Source organism: Trichechus manatus, unplaced genomic scaffold, assembly GCF_000243295.1.
Source record: "Trichechus manatus latirostris isolate Lorelei unplaced genomic scaffold, TriManLat1.0 scaffold00176, whole genome shotgun sequence".
NCBI lineage: Eukaryota > Metazoa > Chordata > Mammalia > Sirenia > Trichechidae > Trichechus > Trichechus manatus.
The window spans coordinates 1,891,573-1,917,224 of record NW_004444112.1 but is presented as its reverse complement, the minus strand read 5'-3'; the positions used below and the strand labels follow the sequence as shown (position 1 = coordinate 1,917,224).

The 25,652-nt window shown below is 42.0% G+C and overlaps 1 protein-coding gene and 1 pseudogene across 3 annotated transcripts in view; both read right to left on the bottom strand.

Moving 5' to 3' along the window:
- Nucleotides 1–25,646, bottom strand: part of CTDP1 (CTD phosphatase subunit 1) — a 67,270-nt gene extending 41,624 nt beyond the window's left edge. For all 3 annotated transcript variants that reach the window (XM_023741219.1, XM_004386930.2, XM_023741220.1), the window contains exons 1-6: nucleotides 25,565–25,646; nucleotides 7,053–7,136; nucleotides 6,207–6,300; nucleotides 5,549–5,677; nucleotides 2,522–2,672; nucleotides 166–256 (exon numbers count right to left, since the gene is read on the bottom strand). In XM_023741219.1, coding sequence (XP_023596987.1) covers nucleotides 166–256; nucleotides 2,522–2,672; nucleotides 5,549–5,677; nucleotides 6,207–6,300; nucleotides 7,053–7,093 — 506 coding nt within the window. In that variant the 5' untranslated portion in view covers nucleotides 7,094–7,136; nucleotides 25,565–25,646. The remainder of the gene's footprint in view (nucleotides 1–165; nucleotides 257–2,521; nucleotides 2,673–5,548; nucleotides 5,678–6,206; nucleotides 6,301–7,052; nucleotides 7,137–25,564) is intronic.
- Nucleotides 1,031–2,441, bottom strand: LOC101353344 (NADH dehydrogenase [ubiquinone] 1 subunit C1, mitochondrial-like; annotated as a pseudogene).
- Nucleotides 25,647–25,652: the final 6 nt, after the last annotated feature.

Here is a 25,652-nt window from a genome sequence, read left to right as displayed (position 1 = left end):
TTTCTAAAGACTCTGAGTCAACACTCAAAAAGAGGTAGGGAGGGGGCCTACATCCCTAGAAAATGTTACATACAGAAGTATCACTATAATTCTCAAAATGCAGTTTTAAAATGGGACTGAGCAGCGAGCTGTTGAGAGATCAGCCGTTGAGAGCCAAGTACACACCTGAGGTTCCCCGTTTTAGAAAAGGGGTCAATGCATTCGTCCCGCGATAATATTCGGTGAGAAAAAAGCTTCTTCTCAGGGTCTAAAAAGCCTTTTAAAAGAAAAAAGAACAGAGTTCAAATGTCGAAGATTCATTTCACGGCACCTTTGCATTCAGGGAGTCTACTAACGTGGCTTCAGCACACTGGAGAGGAAAGCACATGTCATCCGTCATTATGCCAGCACCACACTGCCTTGGTGACTGCAGCCTTGTAGAAGGTCCTCCTACTCTTTTTCAAAATCGTTTTGGCTACTCTGGGTCTCTTACATTTTCATATAAACTTTAGGATCAGGTTGTCAATTTTTGAAAAACAGCCAGCTGAGATTTTGATAGGGCATAGAGTTGAATCTGTTGATTAATTTGGGGAGTATTGCCATCTTAGCAAAACAAAATTTTTTTTTTTACATTGAACTTTATTTACTGATTAAATTTTTCAACTTGTACATTTAATATAACATATCTTCCATATTGAAATACTTCTAATACTATACCTTAGAACTGACATTTTCTGCAAGTTGTAACAATATGCATTATCTGAAGAATACAGAAGTATTTTTATTTTTCCACTTAATGATGCAACACACAAATGCTGACTATATTCACGTAACTTTTTTTCTCATTTACAATTAAAAGACTGGTGAATCCAGAGGATCTGCTGCAATCACTATACCCCAGTGGCACAGTGGTTAAGCACTCAGCTGCTAACCAAAAGGTCTTGGAAACCCTATGGGGCAGTTATACTCTGTCCTATAGGGTTGCTATGAGTCGGAATCAACTCGACTGCAACGGGTTTGGTTTTTGGTTTTATGTAAGTATTTCAATAGTTTATTCCAACCCATTTCTTCTTTTATACTCTAAAACATCTTCATTATGTTGTCTGATGAGATAAACTCACAGGAAGACTGTGGTGCCTAAGGTCAGCCCAACTTTCAGCTAATCAGGTTTGCTATTCAGCAGCTCCTGAACACAGAACTCTGACCAAGCTGAAAAGCTGCCTGGGAGCTGGGCCAGGGCCAGTGGCCAGGAGAAGGGGAGCAGCAACACGGACGCCGCCATCTTGCCAGCTGGGCATGTTAAGTTTTTTGATCCATGAATATGGTCTTTCCATTTATTTAGAACTTCTTTCTTTCAAAAATGTTTTGTAGTTTCCTGTGTGTAAGTCCTGTACTTCTCTTGTTAAATTTATTCCTAAATATTTTACTATTATTTTAATAATATTTTGTTTTTGGTGAAAGTTGACATAGCAAGTTAGGTTCCCATTTTACAATTCCACACAAATTGATCAATGACATTAGTTACATTTTTTCACAGTATGTCACAATTCTCTTCAGTTGTATTCTGGTTGTTCCACTTCCAGTACGCTAGTTTCTCTGCCCCCTTATCTTCTCATCTTTGCTTTAGATTAAATGTTGACCTTTTGGACTCAAACAGATAGTTTTTTAGTAAGGCACTGATCTAATGGGTAATATCCGTTGTGTCATTCTGTTTTTCTGCTAAAAGGTGATCTCAGGGGTTTATTATTTTTGATATTATTCTAAAAGAAATTTTAAAATTTCATCTTCAGATAATTTATTGTTAGTGTATGGAAATAAAATTGATTTTGTATACTGACTGTATCCTGCAGCGCTGCTGAACGTGTTCATTAGTTTTAATAGTTTTGTAGTGGATTCCTTGGAGTTTTCTACAGTCAAGATCACGTCAGCTGTTAATAAGGACAGTCTTACTTCTTCCTGTCCAATATGGATACCTTTTACTTTTTTTCTTGCCTTAACTGTCTAAGTTAGAACTTCCAGTACACTGTTGAACAGAAGTGGTGAAAGTGGGCATCCTTGTTTGTTGGGGAAAGTACGGAGTCTGGTGTGAGCTACGGGTTCCTTATAGATGTCCTCTATCAGGATGAAGAGGTTTTCTTCTAGTTCGCTGAATGTTTTTATCGTGAAAGAGCATTGGATTTTGTCAGATTCTTTGTGTTTCTACTGAAATGAACACGTGGTTTTTGTCCTTTATTCTATTGATGTGAATGATTTTGAGATGTTAAATCAAACTTGCATTCCTGGGGCAGAAACCACTTGGACATTAAAGCAGAGTGTCTGATTCCACCATGGATGTTTGCCCTCTGACAGCGTTCAAGCACCATCCCCTCATCCTTGTCAAAGATCTGGGCAGCTGGTGAAGAAGCCCACAAGCTCTTTCCCAACTACCAACTTGGCTTCAGGGATGGCTTACTGATTCTCTTCTCCTTAATCTTTAAGAAATCTTTAATTACTAAAAGTAAGAAATACATCCTGCCTCTTGCCCATGTTAAAGGTCACCCACCTGCGATAGTGTGTGCGTACAGCCGGCTGCCAAAGGTGAAGACATGCAGCTCGTATAGCTTGGCAACCTTCTCCAGGAACTCCTTGCAGTGCGGACGCAAGCGCGTGTGCAGCATCGGCTCGCCGCGGCCCAGCTGGAAATGGAATATGCCCTGAAAGGAATAGGGGGACCAGTCACAGACAAGACCCATTACAAAGAGCATACATCCTAATTATACTCCTTAGGACACTGGTCCTACAGAATGCTTTAGACTTTCCATGTCAAGTTACTACTGTCAAGACAATTCCAAACCCACTACCACACGCACGCTCCCAAGGGAACAGTGCCTTCCCTTCTCTGCTGTAGACCCAGCTGCCCAGCCAACGTGGTCTCACGAGAAGGTTGGAAGAACATAGGTAGGTCCTTAAACTTTCCTATTTTGCTCCATACTATTATTCTGATAATAGATAAAACAAGCATCCCTAAAATATGTCATTTATGTCTGTTTCTTCAAACAGTATTTGTTAAATAACAGAGCCACAGCAGGTTGCTTAGAATACATCTCCACATGAGGACAGAATTCTACTGAGTTATTGATAAAAGTCAACTGAACGTTTTCAGATGACTTAATTTAAGATGGTAAACAAAAAACGTACATTAAAACCAAATTAAAATACGATTATCATGTTAAAAGTCTAACTCAGCTTTACTAACTTTCAAGTGCAATCCAGAAGCCGAAACTGTATTCAAAATTGTCTTTAGTAGACAAATGAAATTAGTAATACCGAAATTTTGCTTACACACAATTAATATGCAAGTAAGTTTATTTTCTTTAGGGATCCTTTCCATCCTGTTTATCATTAATTTTCTCAGTAAAAACGTCTACCATTAGCAACAAGTTGGAAAAAAAAAAAAAGGATAGGCTTGTTGTTAGGGCCGAGTTAAATTTTTATTACTCTGAGTTAGTCAGACCCCTCAAGATGAGGCTATTCTGCTAAAAGATTTAAAAGTGTGAAATTTTATAAACGACTTTCACCCTACTCGTTTGCATTTAGTCAATTCCAACTCATGGTGACCCTAAAGAAGAGAGTAGAACTGCCCCACAGGAGCAGCTGGTGGATTCGAACTGCCAACCTTCTGGTTAACAGCCAAGTTCTTAACCACTGTGCCACCAGGGCTCCACTTTCATCCTAACCAAAAAAACCAAATCTGTTGCCGTTGAGTCAATTCTGACTCATAGCAACCCTGTAGGACAGAGTAGAACTGCCCACAGGGTTTCCAAGAAGCAGCTGGTGGATTCGAACTGCTGACCTTTGGTTAGCAGTCGAGTTCTTAACTACTGCACCACCAGGGCTCTACTACTCAACAGTAAAAAAAGAAGTCCAATAGTTACAGTAAAACTTTCCTTAAAAATACAAGTTCATGGTGAATGTAATTAATGTCACTGAATTGTACACCTAAAAATGGTTAAAAAAAAAAAGGCGAATTTTTTGCTATATATATTTTGCCACAATTAAAAAAAAATATACACGTTCAGATTCCCAAAGTTAGGACTTAAACCCATCTTTCTCCATGCTGCAAGCAGGTTTCCAGGGATGACAACTTAAAGGAGTTTCAGGAGGTGTGGATTGTGGGCAGAAGATCCTGAGTAAACATGGGAAAAACCTTTTAATTATGCCCTAATGAGCCCATTAGCAGGACAGTCTGCACGTTGTACACCCTGGGTGTAAAGTGGAGGGAAAGCAGAAGGAGTGGCCTGCGAAAGCCACCAGCATGAACTTGACTGTTGGTGCCTAAACCACTCGGTGCTGTCACGTGGACATGCTTTCCCTCCAGATCACACAAGCTGGCAAATGGGCACCTTATAAATAGTTCAAATGGTCTCTTAAAACTAATTAAAAATGCCAGCCTTCAAAGGCACAATAAAACCAGAAATAGCCAAGGCAATACACGCAAGTACATACATGTACATAGTATCTTCATAAAGTTCTTATATCTTGTAAAACATTTAATAAGTAGACTACTAGGTAGGAATGAAACAATCCAAAAAAATTTAGTTAACAGTTTATATTACGCAAAAGAATATAACGTATTCCTACATAAGATCCTATGACGTACAAAAATGACTAATATAACTAAAAAATATAAATTGTGTTTTGTAGGAGAGACACTCACTGCTGGTCACCAGGAACATTAAACTACCTCCGTAATACATACAACAGAGTTTAAGGAGAGTACCTTTTACTGCGTAAGGAATTTGTGCAGATCAATGCACGTATGTTTGTATCACTGATCTACACCTACTCCTCACTATTGACTATCTCGTCATCTGACATTTTGCATTTATGACAGTACTGAAATATCTACTATCTGACTATTTTGTGCACTAACGATAATATGCCTGACAGTAATGAATGCTGAGGTGCGAGGTGAGAGTAAAGCTGGCTGTGATGGTTAGGGTTATGTGTCAACTTGGCCTGGGCCATGATTCTCAGTGGTTTGGCAATTATGTAACGATGTAATGTGGCAGTTACGTAGTGATATAGGCATCCTCCGTTTTGTGGTCTGATGTGGTCACCCTCCATTTTTGTGTTAACACTAATTTTCACATAACCACCTGGTCTTTGGAACCAACCATGTCGGCAAGTGAGGAGTGGGTGTATTTACTAAGACAAAACTAAAATGATCAAACTTTTTTCAGATGCGATTTATAACAAATCTTTAATTACACGGTTTTCATAAATTTTTGTCAAACCTGTCATATAGTACTACTACTCTTCTAATGCCGCCAATGAAGAAAGGCTTTCAGTTTAGCAGTGGCAATAAGGGACACTTAGTTCTTCAGTCCAGACTGGTTCTAAGACTACCTTGAGAACACAGACCCTATAAAAGGGCACATACACAGGCAAGGATGAAACGACAAGGCACAGTTAAACAGACAAAATCTATGACCCTGATCTGTTTCTCAAATCCAGGCTGACTTATGGAAAATAATAAAATAAGACAATGTGCTTTCGGCCTAAGCTTCCTGAGGAATTGTGGATGCACCTTGTTTGACATCTGCTGGCAGTGCTGCTCCGTCGTGTGGATCAAGGTCTGGTCCAAGTCGACCATGAGCACCAGCTTCCTGTTCCGATGCAGTCGCTGCTGATCTTCCCGTCCCAATTGTTCAGCTTGCTAAAATGAAAAAGAAAAAAGAAAAACAAGAAAGTAAATGTATCTGAGCCAAAATGAGATTCAATTTTATTAAGGAAAAAAGGACACCACAGAGTTCTAACCAATCTCCACCACCTGCCACCTCCCAGATGAACCTCAAATGCGTATGACCTTCTACACAACATCTGCACACCTGACCACTCAGCTAGCAGGTCACTCCCTTGTCGGCCTGTGTTGTATGTGTGTCAGAGAAGAACTGTGCTCCACAAGGTTTTCGGGAACAGAAAGCCTGGGCTTTCTTCTGAGGCACCTCTGGGTGGATCTGAACCTCTAACCTTTCAGTCAGCAGCCAAGCACTTAACTATTTGCACTATCAAGGACTCCCCTTCTGTCTTGCGAGTAGTTGTTTCAGAAAAAGCAGAGACAGCAAATTTGGTGTTTTCTCCAACCCTCCCTCTACCAAAGAAGAGAGTTCTGTACATGCCCCTCACTTCCCTTAGGAAAAGGTTTTCTCAAATGTTACCTCTGCCATAAAGCAGCAGGGACTCACCTCGGAGCTCACCATCAGCTCAGGCACGCTGTGCACCATGGACACGGTGGCTGTGGAGAGTGGTGCCCGCTGCCGCCCGTTCTTGCTCTGCAGCCTTTGTATGGAGAGAGGAGTGTTACACATGTGTTTTCTAAACCACGGGTGCACACAGTAGAACGCTTAAGTCTACCCTGGAGGGTTTTAGTCCACATTTTCATTGACATGTACCACTAGCTTAGTGCAGAATCTTACTCTGTTGTTGACTGCCACTGAAATGTCTCCACTGTCGGAAACTGCCTGAAAACAGACAAGAACCCTGGAGAACAGTAAGCTGATGATCACAAAGCTCTCTATCAAAATAAACTGTAAAAGTCACCCTGAAACACAAAGGAGCTCTCATATGTGAAAATACAGGATAAAAATTCTAGTACGAATAGCCCACGTGACCTTTAATTTACAAACTAAAACCACCACCCAGTGTCAGTGGCTAATCTCATCCACAGATACGTGCTCAAGGACTGCAGAGGCTACAAAGCCAGGCCTTCTCCAGAGAGGCCACCAGGGAAGTAAGTAACATGCAGTTTACGTACTCCACTGCTCTTCTACACACCTTTGGGATCTCCCCTGAGACTACCACTGGAAATAATCTAGTGTTTTTAGAATGTGAAGAAATAAAAAGGACGACCTCCTGGGGAAACTGACCTGACGTGAGTACATCTCGTAAAGAGAAGGGGACATCCATCATTTGTAATTAAAGCCCTTCTGCTACCACGTCTATGCTCCTGAAACATTTACTCTCTTCTTACCCAGAGATCAACGGATCCCAAATGCTGATGGACACCATTTTTCTCTCCTTGTGGTACTTACTGGGTTAAGTCCTGGCCACACTCGGCACAAAGCCCTTTCATGACAACGGGGTGGCTGCATCCTTCCAGTCTCAGCAAGACAGCTCTGCAAACAGATGGAACCACCATTATCAGTACACTCTGTGGGGACAGGGAAAGCTGAATGTTAGCGCTGCTCTACCCTGAGCTCTGGTGTGAACCCAAGTGCGAACACCCTCTACCCCAAGCTCTGGTATGAACGAGAGTGTGAGCACCACTCTACCCCAAGCTCTGGTGTGAACCAGTGTGTGAGCACCACTCTACCTTGAGCTCTGGTGTGAACCCAAGTGCAAACACCCTCTACTCCAAGCTCTGGTATGAACGAGAGTGTGAGCACCACTCTACCCCAAGCTCTGGTATGAACCAGAGTGTGAGCACCACTCTACCTCGAGCCCTGGTATGAACTAGAGTGTGAGCACCATTCTACCTCGAGCTCTGGTATGAACTGGAGTCTGAATGCTGTTCTACCCCAGGCTCTGGTGTAAACCTGGGTATGAGGACCCTCTACCCTGAGCTCGGATATAAACTCAAGTGTGAGCACTACTCTACCCCAAGCTCTGGTGTGAGCCAGAGTGCAAGCACCCTCTACTCAAGCTCTAGTGTGAACTTGAGTGCAAGCACCACTCTACCCCGAGCTCTGGTATGAACTGGAGTCTGAATGCTGTTCTACCCCAGGCTCTGGTGTAAACCTGGGTATGAGGACCCGCTACCCTGAGCTCGGATGTAAACTCAAGTGTGAGCACTACCCTACCCCAAGCTCTGGTGTGAGCCAGAGTGCAAGCACCCTCTACCCCGAGCTCTAGTGTAAACTTGAGTGCGAGCATTACTCTACCCCAAGCTCTGGTGTGAACCTGAGTGGGAGCCACTACTCTACCCCAAGCTCTGGTGTGAACCAGAGTGTGAGTACTATTCTACTCCAAGCTCTGGCATGAACTTGAGTGTGAGCACCCTCTACCCAAAGCTCTGGTGTGAACCTGAGTGTGATCACTACTCTACCCTGAGCTCTGGTGTAAATCAGAGTCTGAACCTTGCTCTACCATGAGCTCTGGTATACACCTGAGTGTAAGTGTCCTCTATGCCAAGCTCTGGTGTGAACCAGGGTGTGATCAGCTTCCACCCTAAGCTCTGGTGTGAACCCGAGTATGAGCACTACTCTACCCCGAGCTCGGGTGTAAACCAGAATCTGACCATCGCTCTACTCCAGGCTCTAATGTAAACTGGAGTATGAGCACTGCTCTATCCTGAGCTTTGATGTGAACCCAAGTGAGAGCACTACTGTACCAAAGCTTTAGTGTGAATCCAAGTACAAGCACTACTCTACCCCTAGCTCTGGTGTGAACTGGAATGTGAGCACCACTCTATCCCGAGTTCTGGTGTAAACCCAGGAGTGAGCACCCTCTACCCCTGAGCTTGAGTGTAAATCTGAGTGTGAGCACTACTCTACCCTCAGCTCAGGTGTAAATTGGAGTGAGAGCACTGCTCTACCCCAAGTTCTGGTGTAAACCCAGGTGTGAGTACCCTCTACCCTGAGCTTAGGTGTAAATCGGAGTGAGAGCACTGCTCTACCCCGAGCTCTGGTCTAACTGCAGGTAGGTCTCATTACCCCGGGATATCATTTCATATCTAAAAAATGAAGGCACCAAACCACTATGTCACTAGTCTCATCCGCGGTATCTCTCACTTAGAGAGCGAGAAGAACAGACTTGGGATGATGTATTCATTCCCTGAAATACCTAAGATATTTACATATGATCTTTTCATACTTCTGACAAAGAATTTATAAAAACAAAACCTTGTTAATTAAATACTATAAGAAACAACTTAGTATAATACCGAAGATTAATAAGTTATTATTATCTCCTCACACGCTACTGCCAGTCTATATGGAGGCTATGGTTCAAGAAAATTTTTATGAAAGAACTACTATATTTCTAATTTTCATACATAGAAACTGAAATTAAAAACACAATACCATTTATAATAGTTACAAAGAAAATGAAATACTTGGGTATAGAACAGGTAGGACCTGTATGCTGAAAATCATGAAACAATGATGAAAGAAATCAGAGACCTTAATAACTGGAGAGACATACTGTGTCCATGGATTGGAAAACTCAGCATAGTAAAGATGTCAGTTCTCCCCAATGATCTACAGGTTTGATGCAATTCCTATCAAAATCCCAGCAAGTTTTTTTTTGGAGTCAGAGAAGTACATTCTAAAATTTATATGGAAAAGCAGAGGCCCTAGAATAGTTGACAATCTTGAAAAAGAAGATGAGAGAAATCAGTCCGTCCAACTTCAAGACTTATTATTTAGCTACAGTAATCAAGACAAAACCAAAAAACCAAACCTGCTACCGTCGAGTTGATTCCAACTCACAGCAACCCTACAGGACAGAGTAGAACTGCCCCATAAGGTTTCTAAGGAGTGCCTGGTGGATTTGAACTGCTGACCTTTTGGTTAGCAGCTGTAGCTCTTAACCACTATGCCACCAGGGTTTCCTAACCAAGACAGTGTGGCATTATTGGCAGATAGACACATACGATCAATGCAACAGAACAGAGAACCCAGAAATAGACACATACAAATATGCCCAACCGATTTTTGACAAAGGTGCAAAAGTAATTCAATGGAAGCAAGACTCCCATAAACAGTGCTGGAGCAATTGGTCATCCACAAGCCAAAAAAAAAAAAAAAACCCCAAAACCTTGACCTAAGTCTCACACCTCATAAAAAATTAACCCAAAATGGATCACAGACTTAAAACTATCAACCTTTTAGAAAAAAACAAAATCTTCAGAATCTAGCGCTTGGCAAAAATTCTTAGACTTGACCAAAAGCACAATGATTCATAAAAGAAAATGATAAACTGAACCTCATCAAAATTAAAAACTTGCTTTGCAAAAAACCTTGTGAAGAGGATGAGAAGAAAAGCTATACACTGGCAGAAAGTATTTGCAAAGCAAATATCAACAAAGGGTTACTATCTAGAATATATAAAGAGCTCTTAAAATTCAACAGCAAAAAAAACAAACAAGCCAATTACAAAATGGGCAAATGACATGAAGAAAACATTTCATCAAAGAGGATAAGCAGGTGGCAAAGAAGCACATGAAAGATGTTCAATACCATTAGCCACTAGGGTAATGCAAGTTAAAACCACGTGGAGGTTATCACTACACACCTATCAGGATGGCTAAAATAAACATTAATGACAGCACCAAATGCTGGCAAAGATGTGGAGAAACTGGATCACTCATATAACGCTGGTGTTAAAATGGTACCACCACTATGGAAAAGTTTGGCAGTTTCTTAAAACACTAAACATGCAAAAGCAAAACAATAAAAAATGGGCCACAAAACATAGAGACACTCTGTGTTCCAAAGAATCAGCTTACCAGTATCTCATAAATAAAAATGGATGGTTATACACTACCTCCTTCCTTACTGATATGTATCCCAAAGTTGGGATACAACTTCTGGGACTGCAACTAATTTCCATGGGCTGACAGCAACCAAATGGCTACACCTAACAAAGGAAGCACCTACCTCTTCCCATTCAGGGGTAGTACCCAAGCACTCACCTCTTTCTTCCCTTCAATTCTGTGGGTTCCTGTCTCCACTAGTCATTGGGTGCCCCCCACCCCCACTGGACTGTGAGCTTGCTGGGGATGGGGGTCACACTTACCCACCTTGTATCCCTTGCAACCCAACAGCGCGCTTTACCCAAAACAAAAAAATATTTGTTCAGTGAATTTCGCCTGGGCATCAGGCATCTTCTCCACACACCACTCTCACTGCGCATTTCTCAGAGAAAGAGCCCCTTTCTTGGTGCTTTCTATCCCTGGCCGTTCCTCCAGAATCTTGCTCCATTAACTGATCCCTCTCCCTAAGGTGTCGTCTTCTCCTTCTTTAATATCATTTTAACCTCTACCCAAAAATTTGCCCAAATTTCTCCAATCTTAAAAAAAAAAAAGGAAATATAAAAACCCCATACCCAGACCACATTACAGCCCCTCTCGTCCTCAAAACTATCTTCCTCTTCTTATCAAACTTAAACAAGACTAGTCCATATACTAACTGCTTGAGATTTTATTTTTACCCAATCAGCAACGGCTCAATATCGTCTTTCTTCAGATTTCATAAACATTAACTTCCTATTGATCGCCACTGGTTATCAAACACTCCTTAAGGACATGCCTGCTCCCCGTAATCCCATCACGATGGACCAGCTTGCCTGTCTGCCCCTCCAAGCCCTTCTTCACTTCTTGGGCCTTACACCAACGGGCTTTGTGCCTCCCACACCTGGCAATGCCTGCACGGGGCTCTGTCCACAGAGCTGGGGGTTCACGTGTGGCTTCCCAACTCCAGCTCAGACCCTCATCAGCCGGCAGGCCCTCTTCCCTCGAATGGCCCCCTAGCCCCTCAACCACAGACTACCAAAACCCAGTCCTCCACATGGACACCCAAATCCTGGCTCCTGATTTCTCTTAACCTAAACACCATTCTTCTTATGATCAAGTCTTAAAATGTCAGAATAATGCTTTACTTTTCCCTCTCATTTCATCACTTACCAAGTCTTAGCAATTCAACACAAAGAGCTCCTCCATCCCCTTTTCTAACCCTCCGCCACCACCACCCTTAGAGACAACCACTAATGTGTTTCCCTTGTCTCACTCCTCCTTTCAAGCAATTCTACGTATCACTTCCAGATTACCCCTCTTTAATGAAACACCTCTCAAAGCTCCCAGTTTAATTAAGAGCACCATTCTCAATGTTGAGTTCAAAGCCTTCCACAACACGGTCCCACCCTCCTCTTCCAGATGAACCGTTCACAGGCAACTCAGAATTCAGACTCAAATACCTGCAACATTTTCCCCTTCCCTCCCTTTGCTTATTTATGCTGTTCTTTTGGCTTAAACGCCCTTTCCTTGCATGAGTTCGAGAATGAGAGGTCTGGTAAGGTGGAATGTCTTGTCTGAGATCACACTGGCAGAATCAGCACTAGAACCTGAGGGTCTTTCCCAAAAATCAGATATATTTCGATAATTTACCAATGAGTCTTCTGAGGGATCTGCTAGTAAAATTTGTGAGGTTCTCTGTAACTAAGTAGAGGTGTTTTGCCTAAAAATCTACTATGTTTGCCTCTTGCAATGTTGGGTAAGTATTATAAGAAACGGATTAAACTGGTTCATTCAACCATCTGGAAGTTTGAAAAATGCTTCGCCTGCTTACATTTTAATTATAAGGTTCTGCTGATTAAACATCACACAGGAATGTGCACATAAACAGAGCGATGGGAAAGGCCTTTCAGGAGTGTTACTGCATTTCCTAATGAGAGACTTGGCCTCTTGACTCTGCTTTTAATCTCCGGGCACAGTAAACAGAAGTGAAACTTTAAATATTCTTTGCATTTATTTTTCTTAAACAAAAACAGTCTTTTGAAGAGCAAATGTTAATTCTGATGTAGTCCAATTTATCAAATCTTTTGTAGTTTTTGCGTCCTTATTAAGAAATCTTTGCTTAACCCAAGGTCACTAAGATTTTCTCCTGTTTTCTTCTAGAAGTTTTATAGTTTTAGCTCTTACATCTAGGTCTATGGTCTATTTTTGAGTTAATTTTTAATATGGTATGAGGAAAGGGTCAGGGTTTTTTTTTTTTGGCATATAGATTGTATTGGTTTTCTGTTGCTGCTGTAACAAATCACCATATACTTAGTGGCTTACAACAACACAAATTTATTATCTTACAGTTCTGTAGGTCTTAAGTCCAAAAGGGGTCTAACTAACATCAGGGTGTCAGCAGAGCTGGTTCCTCTGTGGAGGTTCTAGGAGACAATCTGTTTCCTTGCCTTTTCCAGATTCTAGAGGCCTCTTGCATTCCTTGGCTGTGGACTCCTTCTCCATCTTCAAAACCAGCAGCAGTGGGCCATCCTTCTTAGACTCTTTTTTCCATCATTACATCTCCCAGGAACCAGAGCCAAGAAAGGTTTCTGCTTCTAAGGACCCATTTGGTCACACTGAGTCCACCTGGACAATCCAAATATCCCCGTCTCAAGGTCCTTAACTTAATCACATCTGCAAAGCCCCTTTTGTCATGTTAAGGTAAAATATTCATAGGCCCATGGACATTTTGGGAGGGCCATTATCTGCCTACCACATAGGCTACAACTGTTCCAGCACCATTTGTTGGAAGCTTCTCTCTCCTCATCGAACTTCCTTGGCACCTTTGTGGAAAATCCATGGTTAGATATTTGTGGGTCTATTTCTGGACTCTCTCTTCTGTTTTATATGTTTACTGACATATACATCTATTGTTATACCAACACCACAGTCTTGATTACTGTAGCTTTATAGTCTTGAAATCAGGTAGTGAAAAATTTCTTTGTTCTTTTTCAAGACTGTTTTGGCTAGTCTAAGTTCCCTGCATTTCCATGCCAATATCAGAACTAGATCGTTAATTTCTACAAAAAAGCTTACTGTGATTATTTATTTGGACTGCGCTCAGTCAGCATTTACCAAGCACCCAGGTGACTGGGAGGCAGATGAGAAATCCACTCCACAGTATAATCACATCCGCCTGCAAAAATGAAAAGTGGTGTGCAACCTCTGCCCAATCTACTAGCTGTGGGTTATCGGTTACCCGCTTAGTATAAAGTCAGACATGTAGGTGTTTCTTCTAATCCTCAATTCCCCCTACCCTTAGGAGGCTGCTGAGGTGCTGCCTACCTACCCCCTGCCCCTGTACTGTGGGCTATGTGCTCTGGGAACGAGCAGAAGAGCCACACGGGGGTCTCCTCAAGGGCATCGTGGGTCACAAGGCCAACTGCCACACCTGACAGTTCCCAGCCAGTGGGAGTTCCCTGAAAATGCAGGTCAAACAGCGAGCCACAAGAACAAGCCCTGAAGCCCCAAGCCACAGAATCCACAGCGGAAGGCGGCCACTCACTTAGCTCCTCTCTGCAGCTCCGGAAATGCAGACCACACAGGTTTTAGCAAAACTGTTTCCCCAAAACCTGTGGAAGTATATTTTGCATGGGGGTTTAATTCCTCAGCACTTAATTCTAAAATAATCAAGGTAACTGCAATAGTATTCGCAGTAGAAGGATGCTGAGGCAGAGAGAATAAAGGAGTGAGACATTCTGAAGGAAAGAGACCACACAGAGAGCAGCTGTTGTGCACAGGCCCTGCTCTCAAAGGGCCCCCACGCCCGAAGGAAAGACTCACCAGCAATTTTAACAGGAGTCTTTAAACAGAGTTAAGTGCCAGGCAGAGGCATAAACAACACACAATGGGAACCAGGAGGGGTTGGGTGTGAGGGGGTGGGGGTGGGGGTCGGGTTGACTAATCCCAGATGGTGAATCCTACTCTAGGTGGAAAGAAGCTTCAGGACAGCTTCAATGGGGTGGCACTGGGGTCTTGACAGGTGACAGGGAAGCACACGAGTGATGGAGGTGAGGGGAAAAACTGACGGCCAAGTAGCCAGTACACCTGGGTCTCAGAGAAAGCTCTGCTGTCCTCCAGGAGAGAGGTGGCTTGGAGGCCACATGGGAAAGAGTCCTGAGTGCCAGGACGAGGACAGACGCTGGCCAGGGAGATGGATGGAGAGGAGCCTGGCCACAATGCAAAGGAAAGATCACAAGGACGCTGAAACATTCCTGAAATAAACCCGACAGGATCTGATGGTGGACACAGAGGATGCAGAGGAAGAAGGAGAATAAAAACAGCACTAACACTGTAGCCTGGAAAGCTGAGTAAGGGGCAAAAGCCAAGCAAGAAAGGAGGAGGCATAGGGTGCAGGGATGGATCAGCACTTGGTCCAGGATGGATCTGGAGGTCCTCACGCGTGCCCAAAACTAGGGAAGGAAGGTCAGGGTGGGAAATGCAGGTGCAGACACTCAAGCAGGCCAGGCCACGGTTGGACTCCAAGAAGAACAGAGAGACAGAGATGACCCCCAAGGAACTCCAACATTTAAAGATGGGCAGAAAAAAGAACATTAAAAATAAAATAAGGCTCAAAAGAGGCAGCAGAACCAGGACCACCACAGAAAGCAGGTCCACAGAGACCATCCTAACCAAGGGCTCCACGCTAACGTCACCAGAATGGGACACAGTGAAATCATGTGCACTCAGAAAAACACATCACCGCTCCTGTGACACGCCTATCGCAAACGCAGAACCGCAATCTAAAGCGAGTGACGTACAAAATAACAGCCAATATTCTTCAAGAACATCAATGTTAAGACAAAGAAAGAACTGTTCTGGATTAAAGGAGAGAAAGAGATATGACAACTAAATGCAACATATGACTCAGGATCTTCTTTTGCTACAAAGGACACTGTTGGAGTTATTAGGGAAATCTGCATAAGCTCTACAGAGCAGAAAACGGAATGGTATCAATATAATTTCCTGGTTTGGATCACTGTACAGTGATCACGTAAGACAAAGTCTTTGTTTTTAGGAAATTGAGATATTAGGGGTAAAATGATGTCATGTCTGCAACTTTTCAGAAAAAAAAGTGTGTGAGCAAGGGGAGAGAATAATAAAACAAATACAGTAAAATGTTAACGTTTGGGAAATCTGGGTGGAGCTTAAATAAGAATTCTTTGTACTATTCTTATAATTTTCTCTAAGTCTGAAATTATGTGCCCCAAAAAAGGTAAAAAGCATTTGTTTTGTCTGTGAGGTTCCAGGTTGGTGCAAAAGGTTTGCACTGGACAACTAACCTAAAAGTTGCAGTTCAAATCCATTCAACCTGAAGAAGGCCTGACGATCTGCTTCTGTGAAGATTACAGCCAAGAAAACCCTATGGAGCAGTTCTACTCTGTAACACGTGGGGTTGCCAGGAGTTGGAATTGACTCAAAGGCAAGTAGTTTGGCTTTTTTTTTTTTTTTTTTTTAAATAAGTAACCACTGGGATGGGAGTAAAAGCAGGAACATTCTGAAATCCACTACCCAATTCACAGCCAGGGGGCTGGTGCTCACAGGGGCACCAATGGCCTGTCATTTACTTGGGCATCTGGCTCAGAAGTCACTCAGAGCCCATCACTGAGCATCTCAGAACCACTGACAAGTCAGGTTCCTGCAGTGGTCACTGAATCTGTGGCTATAAAAACACATCATAAGAAAAAACTAAAATAAGTATGGATTAACCCAATTCTATACATATATATATATATACATATATATACGTATACACACATATATATACTTATACTTATCTCACACACACACATAATAACATGCCAACAACTTTAAATGCTTCCAGCCTTAAAAAGCAGTAACCGTCCCTGCTGTATGCTTAAGATAAAAATCCACTACTGTGCTTACACATCTACCAGTTAATGGTGCAAAGCTAATTTAAAGCAATCATTTCCATCAATTTATAAGCAAAACTTGTTGTCGTTGAGTCGACTCCAACTCATAGCAACCACACAGGACAGAGTAGAACTGCCTCCATAGGGTTTCCAAGGAGTGGCTGGTAGATTCGAACTGCCCACTTTTTGGATAGCAGCCTGAGCTCTTAACCACTGTGCCTCCATGGCTCCTATCAATTCATAGCCAACGCAAAAAAATGGGCTAAGATAAAACAGCATGAAACTAGTATCATTCACAAATTAAAGCACCACATGAAAACAAACTGAAAGCCTTTTAAAAGCCACCCAAAATACAAACATTAAGTTAAATTTTAGCTCAAGTTCTTGAAACTATAAGGAATTCTGTAAATATAAGATGCTAAATACGTAATACTTAAAATTTATCTTATCACCTCATAACCTTTAGGAAGTACATTTATCTGAAGATACTCTACAAACACCCTGAAATTGATTTGCTCCATTTTCTCTAACTTTTCTCTCTCCTCTAAATATATAAAGCACTTTTTCTGAGACAAGTGACACACTGCATCATTTACTGTTGTTTTTAAGATCTGTATTTGTGTACTATTTTCTTAAAATACACATAAAATGGAAGAGTCTTCCATTCTTCTGGACCTAGATATTTGATGAATTCATATAATCTACTTTAAAATTAACTTTAAAGGAAACATGGACATGGAGACAAATCTGATAATACACACAACAGTTTCTTAAAACCCATATACCATTTTCAGGCAGACAAGCTTCAAAGCCCATCTGTAGTTCAAAGGGCTTTATTTAAATGACTAGATCAGAGATACCTAAAATCAAAAGAACTACAACCAAGGTAAATAACCTATGCCCAGAGAACTAAGGAAGTAAAAGGTTCAATGGTTTTGTTAACTAAAAACTGGAAGAAAACAAAACGAAACAAAAACCCATCTAAAGTACAGCTTAGCAGTTTAATGGCTTCAATTAAACAAAATGATAATTTCCTAAGTTTCAGACTTGGCTGTCTTTTAAATAGCACAGATGTCAACAGGGAAGGATAAAAAGATTTAACTAAAACATCTCCTACTTCACCAAGATTCTCGAGAATAGAATGAAAAGTAATTTCTTTACTTCTAAAGCAGACTTTAGTAGATAATTACTCTAACGCACGGGGTGAGCTGTGTTTAGAATCTAAAAAACCTCTCACTACCTAATTTTAGAACACTAAAATGGGGTCCTAATCTTAGGTTGTATTCTATTCTAAAATTTTTTATTATAGTTTCTCTAAGATTTTTAATTCTAAAATCCACAAAGCAATAAAGAGTAATGGCTGCTACTGTTGAAATTATTTTCATTTTCTTTTAAGTAATACTTGTCTTTCTGCTTCCAGCAGCACTCTCACACTAAACTCTGGCTAATGAGACATTCTTGCAGATAGGCTATAAGGGCAGAGATAAAGCCATTCAGATATCAATTAAACACAGGAAAACAAACACCCACACAACCTCTAGCTGAGGCTATGTAGCTGGGGAAACTCTTTTGTTAGTCTTTAGCCTCGTCACCAGATACAGCCCTGAGTTTATGCATCTTCCTTTCTCTCCTGGGGACTTCAGTGTCTCTCAGTGCATAACAGACAGAAAAAAGGAGAGGTGGTGGCAGGAAGGAAATCATCTGATAAACTCATAATCCACAGAGTTTGACAGGTGTCACCCTGTTACCATATTTTCAAAGCAAAATAATTTTGATCCACATATACATTACAAAAATAGACACACAGTATCCTTCTATATGCTTCCCCAACACTGGGCATCTCTATGGGTGAAATACAACTTCTGTGAGATACTGCACAAGCCGTGAGGTGCTAGCCAGGCCTCCCTCTGGGCATCTCCAGCTCCTTATCTGTAAAGTGAGCACAGTTCCTCCTTCTCCCTGACAGGATGAACCCACCCAAAACCCACTGCAGTCCAGTCGATTCTGACTCATAGTGACCCTGCAGGACAGTGTAGAACTGTCCTATAGGATTTCCAAGGCTGTAAAACTTTCCATAAGCAGACTGCCACATCTTTCTCCTGAGGTACAGCTGGCGGGTTCGAACCACTGACCTTTTGGTTAGCAGGTGAGTGCTTTAACCACTGCGCAACCAGGGCTCCTCTGACAGGATGAAGCCCTATAAAAATATATGACTCTATTATAGACCAAAGTGATAATCTAGTGGCTATTTTAACTACACTCAAATGTAATATTTTTAAGTTCCTAGAACTGTTCTTTGCCTAAGAATAATCGCTAATCTGCTCAGAATGAACCTTGCTGATGGTAACAATGACAGTGACAACGACAATTACAACGCGACTCTGTGGTCAGCGAGTTATGTATACTCCCTCACACCTGCTGCTTCCATGTGAAAGGCCCACTCTGCAATGCTACGTTTCAATAACTAATTCCAGAGCTACACAAAGCCAATTTATACCACCAATATGGAATTCTCCTCTCCCTTGAAAACAATCTTACTGCAAAGAATTTTTTTTAAGATTTAACACCCTGAACTCCTTAAGGACAGGCTCACAGCTTCTTCTGTGTCTCCTAACACTGTGCCTGGCATGTAATGCTTGAGTGAATGACAGCATACTGAACACGGATTACATAAACACCGTAACACTGCGCTCTCATACACACCAGCATCTCAGCAACAAGTAAGTTACTTGTCAAGCAACCTATTCTGAATAGGGTGAAAAAAAGTGCACCTTCGCTAAAGAGGTGGTCACAAAGTCCACACACTTGACCTCAAATACATTACAAAACCACTTCGGCCCCTACCAATGTCTATTCCTTCAAAGCTCAAAATTACTGTTTAATTATCTTTCTTCAAAGATAATTTTGCTTTATTCTTTAAAAATAAGTATTTTTTACAAGCTCCATGAAAAAAAAGTCAAAACGAAACAACAATAATGGGTGGGGAAAAACAAAAACCAAAACCAAACCAGAAACAAAGATGACATTTACCATAAGGCTAGTACATAAAACTCATACCAGGAAGGTTTTGGATGAGAGAGCAATAAATGTGGCACAGCATGAAAAATGTAATCAATGTCACTGAGTTGTAAATGCGGAAGTTGTTGTGCTGGCAGATGTTTTGGTGTGTATGTTTTCACCACAATAAAAAAAAAAAAGAAGGGCAAAATGCAGAACAGAATTTCAAATTCTCATGGACTCCAGACTTCCTGGAGCCATGAAGTTTGGATGAACCCTTGAAACTACTGCCCTGAGATAATCTTTAAATCTTAAACTAAAAATATCACCTGAAGTCTTCTTAAAAACAAACAATAGTTCAACTAGTAAAAGATGTCTGCCTTGAGCATTATGGTCTTTTAAGAACTATCTATATGGGATCAAACTGATAGCAGCAACTTGAAAGATTAAATAGGAACCTTAGGAGCAGTGACACTAAATGTTACACATAGAAACTGTTGAATTGGTGTATGTTTTGCTGTGTATATTCTCAACAACAACAAAATAAATAAAATTTCAAAACAGCGGGGGGCATGCCAGGGCTCATAAACAAAGGAGAGCCTGCAGGAGAACCATCACTAACACTCCCAGAGTGTTCTGTATGATAGAGTCAACAATGTCCTCAACAAGAAATACCCCTAGAGAAAATTTTGAATTGAATTCCATAAGAGTTTCAAATGTCCCTCAAGACGTTTGTGATAATGTCTCTTAAGAGTCAGTAATAAGATCAAGCAGAGGTTCATGAAAAACTCTTATGAAGGACTAAAACAAGATGGTCCAAGTACCAAAGGCTCTGAGACTCTGGCTTGACCCAAGCGCAAAATTTAGGCTATTTAATCTTGGATGAATTGTATAACTGTATACTGTTCAGAAGCCCTCCAAGAATACCATGTCTTACACCCATGGTTCTGATTAGTCAGCAGAGAGCTGGATACTACCCTCTCTGATGGGAGCCACAGGTTGCAAACTGAGGGCAGTCTGGACACATGGCTGCTAGGAGGTTTGTGTAAAGGGGAAGAACCTTATCAGGGCTTGTGTATGAGGAGACTGTCTCCTCAACTGCCACCACCCACCCCCACACTGAGATAAGCCAAGAGTAGGGACTCGATTTCCCTCAAAAATAGTTCTTCATTCACTCTAGTACTTGTCTGTACTAGTTCTATGTCATTTTAAAAATGTGACAGGAGGTATTCTAAGGATTTATACTCAATAAATCATGATGGCAGTCATCTTAGTCTAGAAACATTTAAAGCAAATATTAACCAAATGTCCATTCTCCCATAAAAAGATCCCAAAAAACATGTAACTTCAAGCAGCAAGACTTTCTGGAGATTGTCAAGATAAATCAGTTATAAAATAGCTTTACATGTGATTGTGTGGACTTGCTTAGTAAAACAGTCACACGTCTGGGAATATCTAGAAAAAATATTGATGGTTTTGGTACACTTCCACTAGAGTTCCATGTCCTGGTTTTCCAGCCTTTACCAGGTGTGGCACTGCCAGTCCAAACTGTGGGGCTGCTTCTGGGAATGGTCACACCAACCATCAGTAGACAAACTAGCAGTGAAAGAAAAAACAGAGAAAAAAGTTTTAAAGTGAAAGTATCATGTCTTAGGGTCCCTACGTTGTTGCTGGTTGGCCATCAAATCAGCTCCAACTCATACTTCATGTATAACAGAATGAAACGCTGCCCAGTCCTGTGCCATCTCCATGATTGTTGGTATGTTTGAGGTTACTGATTTGGCTATCGTGTCAATTCATTTCATGGAGGGTTTCCCTCATTTTTGTCAACCCTCCACTTCACCAAATATAATGCCCTTTTCTAACTATTTGTCTTTCCTGATGATGTACCCAAAATAAGTGAGCAGAAGTCTCACCATCCTTGCTTCTGGTTGTATTTCTTCTACAACTGATTTGTTTGTTTTTCTGGGAGTCCATGGTATATTCAATATTCTTCCCCAACACCACAATTCTAATGCATCGATTCTTCTGTCTTCCTTTACTGCTGTCCAGCTTTCATACGCGTATCAGATTGAAAAGACCATGGCTTTTGTCAGGTGCACCTTAGTCATCAAAGTGATATCTTTGCTTCTTAAGACTTTAAAGAGGTCTTTTACAGCAGATTTGCCCAATGCAATGCATCATCTGACTTCTTGACTGCTGCTTCCATATCCAAGTAGAATGAAATCACTGACAACTTAAATTTCTTCCTCATTTATCTTGATGTTGTTTATTGGTCCAGTTGTGAGGATTTTCATTTTCTTGACGTTCAGGTATAACCCATACTGAAAGTTGTTGTTTTTGACCCTCATCAGTAGTGCTTCAAGTCATCTTCATTTTCAGCAAGCAAGGTTGTATCATTTGCATATTGCAGATCATTAATGAGTCTTCCTCCAATCCTGATGCTGCTGTTTTCTTCATGCAGCCTGGCTTCTTAAAGTATTTGTTCAGCATGCAGATCGAACAAGTAAGGTAAAAGGATAAAACCCTCTCGCACAGCTTTTCCGTATTCTGAATCACACAGCATACCTTTATTTGTTTGAACAGCAGTCTCTTGATCCATGCATAGGTTCTTCCACAAGAGCACAACTAAATGTTCTGGCATTCCCATTCTTTGAAATGTTACCCAAAACTTATTATGATCTGCACAGCGAAATGCCTCGCATAACCAATAAAAACACAGGCAAACATCTTTCTGGTATTCTCGGCTTTTGGGCAAGATCCATCTGACACCAGCAATGATATCCCTCCTTCCACATCCTCTTCTGAATCTGGCTTGAACTTTTGGCAGTTCCCTGTCAATGTATGGCTGCAGTCACTTTCAGATTATACTCAGTAAAATTTTGCTAGCATGTGAAATTACTAATATTGTTAGATAATTTCCACATTCCATCTGATCACCTTTCTTTGGAATGGGCATGAATATGGATCTTTTCCAGTCAGTCAGGCAGGTAGCTGTCTTTCAAATTTCTTGACATAGACTAATAACTGCTTCCAGCATTGCATCTATTTGTTGAAGCATCTCAATTTGTATTCTGTCAATTCCTCGGGCCTTGCTTTTGTGGATATGTTTATGTGGATGTACTAAAAACGATCTCGACATCCCATCTGTGCCGTTGTGTACACACTCACACACAGAGACATCCAGGAAATGACCTCTATGTTACATCACTGCAGCACTCCTTGGAATGCTCACAAAAATACCTGTACATAAATATGCATAAGTACCAGGACTTGGGTGGGGGCATTTTAAAATTAATTCAAGGAAATACTGTGAGAGGCTTTGTCTAAATCCATCTCCGTGGTCCATGGATAGGTGGCACAGGGATCAATGAATCCTGAAGTTGTATGACTGCCTTTGGTGTCACTTGTATCTAAGCAGAGATGATACAACTTTCACCAGTTTCTCAAAGAGTTCCAGGATGAACCATTACTATAAGACATCCTGAAACTTCAAACACCAAAAAAAAAAAAATCAACAACACAAAAACTACCCGCTGCTTGGAACTTAACATCAAATTAATTAAATGCCTGATTGGTTGAATTAATGTACTGGGTTAATCTGATGAACTAGATTAATTTGATCAAAAGCACTGAACAAGGAGTTTGGCTCTATGACGAAGTCACTTACCCTTTTAGGGCCTCAGCTACCCTTTCTGAACAAATTAAAAAAACCAAGATCTCTCACATTCCGTGTTTTCTACACAGGCAACACACTGGCATCAGAATTTTATCTGTTAATTTATGGAATGATAGTAGGCTAAACTTGCTATTTATGGTCCAAGCAGTGGTACAGTAAGATTTGATTTCAAGGTAATAACTTACAATATACTTTTTTGTGACATAAATAGTTATGTTACAGGTATAATCATGGTGCCTATCAAACCCACAACTCCTTCTACAGGAAGCTATGCAGAGCTCTGAAGCAGCCAAGTCTTCTACCCATGATCTCTCATCCCCACCCCTCAGCATTCAGTGGGCCCCTAAGCCAAAGGTGAAAACTCAGAGCCTGGCCAATGCCCCATCTGCAAATGATGAACTGGGCCAAATTATTTCTCTGGGGAACTGGACCCAGTAAACACAGAGACTGAGAGGTAACATGAGGAGTAGAAGTATATGCTACAGAGTGAGGCTCCAGAGCTGTGTGGTATTCATCAGCATACGTGCACAACCTGCCACAGAACAGCCACTCAAAAAATGGACATTAAGTGGACTGTGAGCCAGAGGTAGACAGCAGCGGAGACCACAAGGAAGCTAAAGTGACCTAGACAAAGCAAGAATAAGCAGGGCAGGGAACCAGTGAGGAGCTGGCAGAAGAAGCTACTCAAGCAGACAGGCAGCCAAATGAGATACCTTGGTGCTGGTCCTCTGGAGGAAAGCAGCTCTCACAGCCAACCCACCTCAGGCAGGCCCATGTCCTCAGGCACGATGCTCAACCTTCCCTCTTCAAAAACTCTAAGTTTCTGTTTGTGGTGCAACTGATCACTTTTATGCAGCTTTTGTAGCTATGGTCTTCTAACTCCCACCAAAAGATTGGGTGGTAATAAGCAAATAAGGTGCTTGTGGCCCACCAAGAGAACTGGACAGCCTGCTTAAAATACAAATAATGTGCATGGTACCCTTGTGGGGGTGGGACCATGCAAATAAGGTGTATAGAAACCTAATGAGGGAATTGATTAATTTTGCCATCCCGTTAGGCTTAAAATGAGCCATCTCAGCGGCAGAAAGGGGGTACCTCTCTACCATCAAGAAAGAAGAGCCAGGAGCTGAGTGCATCCTTTGGACTTGGAGTTCCCTAGACCCAGGAGATAAAGAACTGTAACACTGAAGACAGCGCAAGACAGCAAGAAGTGGTGGCAAATGCAGCAGAGAACTGGCAGCAGAACCAGATCAGCAGGAGATGGTGCAGTGGGCTTCCTGGCCTACAGACTGAGAAAGCTGAGCACCTTCGAGCAGGAGGCTTGCTGACCCGCTGAGCTAGAGAGCCGAGTGCCTTCAGGTCGAGGCTTACTGGCGGGGTGGGGTGCCTCTGGGCATTTATTGGTAGAGCTAACACTTGCCCGAGCAGGGCAGAGGCCAGGCCAGCTTGAGGCCTGAGGAGCCAAGGGCCAGGGAGAAGCCTTCCTGTGGGCACGGCTGAGAAGCTGTCCTGAATGAAAAACTGTATCCTCAGTGGTTCCTGATCCCGAATTGTAATCTGTTACTTCCCTATTAACCCCATAGTTGTACAGTATCGTCTGTGAGTTCTGTGCAACCACTGCAATCAATTATCAAACCTAGCAGAGAAGTGCAGAGTGCCGTGGGAAGGACAGCAGTGTTAGGACTGGTAATAAGGTTGGAGAAAGAAGGCATGTCTGATCTCCACTTCCTAGAAATCAGCTTTGGGCTGATGCTGATTCTCCCCCTCGTGAAATTAGAGGAGGTCAGACACCCCCACCATGCCATTTTTACACTGCTCCTTACAATCAAAACAGCCAAATAAGCACGTGTACATATCCATGTGTGCACACACATCAACCCCAAACTACTTTTAGCACCATGATTTTGAATCTCAGAAAACAACACTAATAAATTCTGACATAAAATGTAGATTTACACATGCAAACGTTTCGTAAAAGGGAAAAATTCCAACGTACGAGTTCATTAACAGCTGCAGAATCTGTCCTGTGACAATTAACTACTCTGTCACCTTGAACTAGCTTGTGATGACTCCTGCTGTTGTCAACTAATGGGCCACAGTGGGAAGTCGCGTGGGAGGCTGTCCACACCCTGGTGCAGGGCTGAGTTTGGTTCTCCCTTCTTTAGCTACGATGCAGAGTTACAACAAGTTTTTACAACTGAGTTTCACAAAATTTACAAGAGCTTAAAAAAATGCACACACCCCAACAGGTTATATTTCTATTACAAGTCCAGAGGACGTGCCTAATTCATCCCGCACTCGCTGTCACCTTGCATTTTCTCAGTCTACAAACGTGAAAAAACATTACAAAAGGAACGAACAGAATTTTCCAAGGAGCAACTTCAGGTTGCTGCAAGTACTCCTTAAAGGCTCAGAGATCACACGTGGTGACTATCCAGCTCCCTCTGAGAGCCCGGCAACCGGACCCCGCCCTCCCCGGACCCGCGCGCGACGTCCACTCACCCGGGGGCCACCACCTGGCCGGGCTGCGCGCACAGCTCCCGCACCACACCGGCGCGCTCCGACCTGAGCCTGCGCTCGGCCCCCCGCG